This window comes from Denticeps clupeoides, chromosome 19, assembly GCF_900700375.1.
Source record: "Denticeps clupeoides chromosome 19, fDenClu1.1, whole genome shotgun sequence".
Taxonomy (NCBI): Eukaryota; Metazoa; Chordata; class Actinopteri; order Clupeiformes; family Denticipitidae; genus Denticeps; species Denticeps clupeoides.
The window spans coordinates 6,336,473-6,343,580 of NC_041725.1; the positions used below are offsets into that span (position 1 = coordinate 6,336,473).

The 7,108-nt window shown below is 40.4% G+C and overlaps 1 protein-coding gene across 1 annotated transcript; it reads left to right on the forward strand.

Moving 5' to 3' along the window:
* The first annotated feature begins 397 nt into the window (after nucleotides 1–397).
* Nucleotides 398–6,744, forward strand: LOC114769715 (cytochrome P450 2F3-like). Its single transcript, XM_028962982.1, has 9 exons — nucleotides 398–565; nucleotides 2,442–2,604; nucleotides 2,694–2,843; nucleotides 2,928–3,088; nucleotides 3,217–3,393; nucleotides 4,095–4,236; nucleotides 4,322–4,509; nucleotides 5,865–6,006; nucleotides 6,563–6,744. The coding sequence occupies exons 1-9, from the start codon at nucleotides 398–400 to the stop codon at nucleotides 6,742–6,744; spliced, it is 1,473 nt and encodes a 490-aa protein (XP_028818815.1).
* The last annotated feature ends 364 nt before the right edge of the window (nucleotides 6,745–7,108 follow it).

The window sequence follows — 7,108 nt, forward strand, 5'->3', positions numbered from 1 at the left end:
TCTGTAAGAATACAAAGATCCGTTCTGGCTCTGTCAGGGGGGGGCTGGAGATAGGCCAGGAGGATTAACCAACCTCTGACAGATCATTGGCTGTTGGCTCAGTGTGTTAAAGGCATCTCCAACCTCCGCAAAATAAACTCCATGTTATGCACTGGAGCTCACATGTACTGTCCTATAGCTTTCGGTTAGTGAAACACGCCTACAGGCAGGGGTGGCACACCTGGACTTAAAAATGTGTCAATAGTCACAGTGACATGTTTCAACTTTGCACCACTCAAAGTCTACCCTCCTTTCTTATCTCTCTACATCTCTACATAAATCCTCTGAGTTAGCAGAGGAGAGCTCAGAGGAAAGGGGGGAGCAAAATAGAAGAGGAAAAACTAAGTAAAAAATAGCTATGGACACATATGCTACACTGGTACTTGCTGGCCTGGTGCTGGTCCTGTTCCTGGTTGTTAGGATGACGAAGGGGGAACGCCGTCAGGCTCCTGGACCCTTCGCTCTTCCAGTGATAGGGAACATGCATCAGGTGAACAAGCATGCTCCATTCAAGACATTCATGGAGGTAAGGAACCGGATCTTACATCACAGAATAATGTCTCATATTGTCATGGGTAGCATCAAATGTGCATTATCATGGTCCATAGAAACAAATATTTGTTCATTTGTGAACACTGTGGTCCATTGTTGTACAAACGAGTCCTCCGAGTTGTGGACTGGTGACCGATTAAATCTTTATTTGAGCCTGAAAATCTCTCTATCTTAGGGCAGATATATCTAGTTCAACAGTGGCCTGACAATGACATCTAACTAGGTGAGATGGTAATCACACCATCTATGTATTTATAAGAAGGAAAGGAACCTTAGCAGAATAATTTACTGAATATATGTGCTGTTAACCTGAACTTAAATTCTAACACCGTTTCTAAGAAAATAGCAGGGAATCTGTTCCAGAGCAAAGGAGAAGTAAGCACTTCCACATGCTGAGTCTCTTTTATCTCTTGGTACCAGTAAACAAGTGTTGTGAGCGTAGCTCTCATGTATGGCAGTATTTAGACAGAAGGACAAAATCATAGGCCTTTCTGATCTTTGTACGTTAAGAGATTGTTGTAATGGAATTTTCTTGAACATGTATCAATACATTTTTGTATTGATACATAAAACTAAAGTACATATGCTCTTTAAATAAATTCAATATACACTACTCAAAATAAATTAGGGATATTGTTAATTACATGAATGCTTTTCCAGAATTTTATAAAAAAAATAATAATAAAATAAAAATGTATTACCCCAAAAGATTATACAATAACAGCTATGCTGAAGACCATCATTCCTGTGCAAGGTGACCCAACACCCGACGGTAGATCACTGCTGCATTGTCCAGGTCACATGGTCTTGTGGGCACTGCAAACATTCACGGAAGGTCTTGGTGTCAGTGTAGTCACTGGCATCGTCTGGCATTCAATCCAAAGTGGTAAGGTCGCTTGCGAATGGTTTGTCTGGAAACCCCAGTACCCTCGCATCTCGTAAACGGGCCTGCAGCCGTGTGCCAGTTGCATAATGATATCTGAGGTCCTTAGGTCCTGATCATCATTGCGGTCTGTCACTTGTGGGGCTCCACTCCTGGGTCTATCATGACCTATGCCAGAAATTCTGTGTCTTGATGCAAATCTGCTGATGACACTTTCAGACTCACCAAGTTCACGAGCAACATCTGTCGAAGACGCGACATGTCCAGGTGACGCTGCTCTTCCATAAAGTGATGTCATGTGTTCATGGCTGTTTGAATGATGAAATTGTAACGACTTACGGACAAAACCAGCTTTTTATACATACAGAATGTTGAAATTGATGCCACATTGAGAAAGGTTGTCTCTTGGTATAAAGCACACCTGTACACAATGACACCATTACATGGAAAACACTAAATGAGGTGTATCTAATACAATTGCCTCCCTATCCCAACAATGTCTGAATTGAAACAAACAACGTATGTATGACATCCACCAAGTCTTTCACAATATCCCTAACTTATTGTGAGTAGTGCTATACTCTTGCCAATTCAGCCATAGTAAAATCAATTCAATTTGATTAAATCCTTTTCATGCAAATGAAAAACAGTCATACATAGTTTCAAGATATGATTTTTCTGGAAGCTTTGAGGCCAAGTAGGAGTATTCATGTTTTCTTGCATATCATTCACTTATGGCATTTATTTATGGCACTGATCAGACGCCCTTATCCAGAGCGACATACAATCAGTAGTTACAGGGACAGCCCCCCCCCCTGGAGACACTCAGGGTTAAGTGTCTTGCTCAGGAAGAAAATGGTAGTAAGTGGGGTTTGAACTTGGGTCTTTGGGTGAGTGTCATTCCCACTAGGCTACAACCACCCAGATCTTGTTTGAAGATGTGATGATGTTGCTTGTGTTCCCCCAGTGGAGTAAGCAGTACGGACCTGTCATTACTGTTTACTTGGGGCTTCAGAGGGTCGTGGTCCTGGTAGGATATGAAACCGTGAAGGAGGCTCTGGTGGACCAAGCTGAAGATTTCAGTGGCAGAGCACCAGCTCCGTTTGCCTACAAAGCAACTAAAGGTTTTGGTGAGACTGAGACTCAGTTGTACCCCTTCAGCCACTCATAGAAAATATCATCTATCCACAAAGCATGTCTTATATCCAAATGCTTTTAGGCCTGCTGATCAGTAATGGAGAGCGCTGGCGTCAGCTGAGGCGGTTCACTCTGACCACACTCAGAGACTTTGGCATGGGCCGCAAGAAGATGGAGAGCTGGATCCAGGAGGAGAGCAAACACCTGGTGGATCTCCTGAGAGAAAACCAACGTGAGTCAATTTACGTCTGCATGCAAAGATTCAAAACAACGTATGCAGTAAATTGATTTTTATTTATTTATTTGGTCCTCGCAGCAGCACCATTCGACCCCACCTTTTTCCTCAGTCGTGCCGTGTCGAATGTCATCTGCGCCTTGGTGTTCGGCCAGCGCTTCAGTTACAAAGATGCCCAACTGCTGAAGTTGCTGCAGATTATCAGTGGTATACTGAAATTTAACAGCACCCCTCGGGGACAGGTATGTAGTGTTTAGAGAAAAAAGCGTGGTAAACACGAAACTGAATTAGCACTCTTGTAAAAGTGATGAAAATATATTATCAGCCTTTCATGAGCTGATAAAGGTTTTTTTTTTCTACTCTTTCACAGCTATACAACATCTTCCCTCGGTTGATGGATTACTTGCCTGGTCAACACCACGCAATCTTCCGTGAGGTGAATGAACTAAGGAAGTTTTCCACGGAGAAAATTAGAGAACACCAAGAGACACTGAACCCAGATGACCCGAGGGACTACATTGACTGCTTTCTCATGAGATTAAATGAGGTAGTTAAAGGATTTGCGGGCTATTTATGGTGTAAGGCAGGGGTGTCCAAACTCTTTTCAATGAAGGCCACATATAGAAAAATATAAGAATGGTTGGGCCACCTGCTAGAGGTGAGGGACATTGGCTCACATGTTTGATTTGGTAGTTTCATCCATAGGCATAATCCATGGAGGGGGGTGTGTGTTAATATATTAATATATACATTATATTGCATTAATTCATTTCAATTGCCAGCAAAATAATTGGTTTTTTGAGGTGATTAAATATTTGTTATGTCATGGACTTCCTACACACCTGATGGCTTACACAAATACTGCACTCTGGCACTTGCGCAATGTTATTGAAAAAATAATACTGTGCTTTACACCACTGTTTTAGAAAACGTGCTTCGTAAGCGGTGAACTGTGGCCGACCATGCTAGATTATTTTGACAGCATGTCACATTCATTATTTTGCATGTCTTTGGTTCTGCCATTTTTGCCCACTCTTGCCAAAATCTTGTTTTGTGAAGATGTTGCCTTGATCAGGGCAATAGCTCTGCCTTGTATTGAAACTGAGAAGTACAATTTTATGTCTTTATATTTTTAGATTATATTTTTAGAATTAGCTGCAATTCATTCATTAAAAATGATTCACAGGCATAGTTTGGACACCCCTGGTGTACAGCTACTGTACACTGACTGTTATTGCATCTCCTCAGGAGAAGAACCTGGTGTCCACTGAATTTCACCATGAAAACTTGACTGCTACGGTGCTGAACCTCTTCTTGGCGGGTACAGAGACCACCAGTAGTACCATGAGATACACAATGATGTTGCTAATTAAGTACCCCGACATACAGGGTAAGAATATTTCAAAGTACAACAGTCAAGTAGAATGGTGACATGTGCTATCGTGTTACATGCCTGTCTTGTCTTATCAATCCAGAGAAAATGCAAAAGGAAATTGACAATGTGATTGGCCAAACACGGAGTCCAACGATGGAAGATAGGAAGTCCCTCCCCTTCACCAACGCAGTGATCCATGAGGCACAGCGCTTCCTGGATTTAGTTCCCCTGAACGTCCCACACTACGCCACGAAAGATATCTCTTTTAAAGGCTACATTATTCCCAAGGTAACAGTGACAACCGGTAGTAAAAGGAAAATTAATTTCAGAAGCTCTTTCAGGCACCTCTACTTAAGTATTTCCATTAACTCCATTGCCATATACACATTATACAAAGTTTGCAAGCTTTCCGCATGCTGATGCAGGTTTACTCTGGGTTCTGCCATCCAAAAGCATGTAAACAAAGCATGGAGGTGGATCGCCAACTCTGAATTGTCCATAGGTGTGAGTGACTTTTTTTCAGCACATCCATCCAATGTAAAAAATATTTTAGCATTGACATAAATCTGCTGTATCCTGTTTATTTAGATTACGCCAATGCTTAAATAATAGGTGTATTAGGACAGTACAGTTATAATAGTTTACAGCGGTTACCTTTTGCTCAAGTACACTTGAAGGTCAAATATTTAGCAATTTTGCTTAAGCGGAATTTTAAAGGGAATACTTCTACTAGAGTAATATTTTACCTGGGTATCTCTACACAAGTACTCTACCATTCAAATTTTTGTGGCATTTATGGACACTAAGACAAAGCCATTTTGAAGAATCCAATGGAAGAAACATTCTCCTGATACATTTTTGTATCAGGAGAATGTGCGGTATGTTTGATAAATCTTCAAGAGTTGCCTCTTTTTACCTTCATGGCTGCTCTGTTCACTATTGTCCTCAAAAGTCACTTCATGAGATGCTCATTAAACAGTGAATGATAAGAAAGTGCTCAGCATAAACCTTCAGGACTGTTGGAAACCGTCCCTGTTGTGGACAGAAGCCAGGAGTGTGAAATGCTGTGAAATCACAGAAAAACCTCCCTGATTTGGAGAGACTCAAACTTTTTGCCTTATTTTATACTCACATACTCACAAGTGTTATTTCATAGTATAATGTCTGAAGTTCCTTGCCATAACCTAAAAAATGCACGACCCATAAATGAGTAGGTGCCTCCAAACTTTTGACTGGTAGTGTATGTGGATTGTCCTTCATCCACCAATGCTGAAAACAGCCTAAACATATCTCTGTGTATATTACAACTTTATAGATTACTATTACGTTTCTACAGTAAACGATATTCGTCCTGAGGTCAATATCAGGCTCCTATAGTCTGTGGTGTATGTCTGGGATCATTACTGTCTTCCTTACACATTTCTGGAATATTGTGCATAATTTATGGAGGTCAAAACATCATTATTAATGTGCAAAGTCTGTATGGATAATTATTTTCCTATGGACAAAGACCTCAAAAACGTCATGCATCATACCAACCAAACTCTCAAGAGGAAGGCATTTGGGGTTTTGGAATGCATTGAAATTATTATTATACTTCAGTTATTGCTGGTTATTGATTATTGACCCATGACTTCCTGCAGGACACTGTGGTTATTCCATTACTGCACTCTGTGCTGAAGAGTGTAGACCAGTGGGACAACCCCTGGACCTTCAATCCCAATCACTTCCTGGACCACAATGGCAACTTCAAACTCAACCCAGCTTTTATTCCATTTTCTTCAGGTAAAGGCCAAGACTATGTTAATAGCAATAGTCTTATTTTAGCCAGGCACCACATCTAATTCTGAAATATTATAGATTAAATGTTTTATGAACATGAATATTATCAGATTAAATGTTTTTTATTTTTTATTGTCTATTTCATAAAGTCCATTATATCCCAGCCCTGATCTGAAATAGACTCTGTGGCAATGACAGGCCATTTTTTAAAGCAAAAAGGATTTATAAAGACTGTACAAAAGAAATCCACTCAAAACAAAGCAAGTATTTGTATTTCTCATCACAGATTACACTTTCAACGTAAAGACGACCATGGTTTAACTGAATACAGACCCCACTGTTTATGACAGTAACAGTTTTAATTACAATAAACTCGTTTCTCATACTGCCCTATTTCCTTTTACCCAAACTGAGAGTGAGGATTTTTGTCAGTTAATCATCTTTCGTCAATGCAGTGCAAGCCCATATTTGAGGAAGTAACTCGTCAGAACAACGTCATACAACAATAGTGGTATTGCCTTATTTAGTCAAATGCCATGGCCTATATGTTTGTGTCCAGGTAAGCGGGCGTGTGTGGGGGAGTCTCTGGCACGGATGGAGCTCTTCCTGTTTCTGGTGACTCTGCTGCAGCACTTCACTTTCTCCAGCCCAGGAGGACCTGAGAGTGTGGACATCAGCCCTGAGTTCAGCTCACTTGGGAACATACCGCGTAGATATCAACTTATTGCCGCTCCCCGCTGACCGAACTGGGCACTACTTTTCACTTGGTGAAACATCATTGTGTTAATTAAAATTTCATGAAAACTGGAAGTGAAGACCAATTACTGAAATTATGCACAAATTTGTTTCATCTAGATCAACATCACTCTTGATATTTCCAGATTTGTACACAATCCATGTATAGATTTTTTTTTACTCTATATTTCACTGTAACAAACAAATGTAAGTATTTTCACGTGAATGTCATGTGACCTCCATCATGCCAACTTCCATGTCTTTCCCTGATTACCTAGTATTCCACTATATGTTTATAGGCCTTTCTTTTTGTCTGCTACTTGTTTTATGTTGCATTTATAACACTATTGTTTGCTTTTTTTGGCCTCAA

Coding starts and splice junctions, on each gene's coding strand:
- LOC114769715 (XM_028962982.1), top strand. CDS start 398: ATGGACACATATGCTACACTGGTACTTGCTGGCCTGGTGCTGGTCCTG. Junction 566..2,441: donor CATTCAAGACATTCATGGAG/GTAAGGAACCGG, acceptor GTGTTCCCCCAG/TGGAGTAAGCAGTACGGACC. Junction 4,237..4,321: donor TAAGTACCCCGACATACAGG/GTAAGAATATTT, acceptor TTATCAATCCAG/AGAAAATGCAAAAGGAAATT.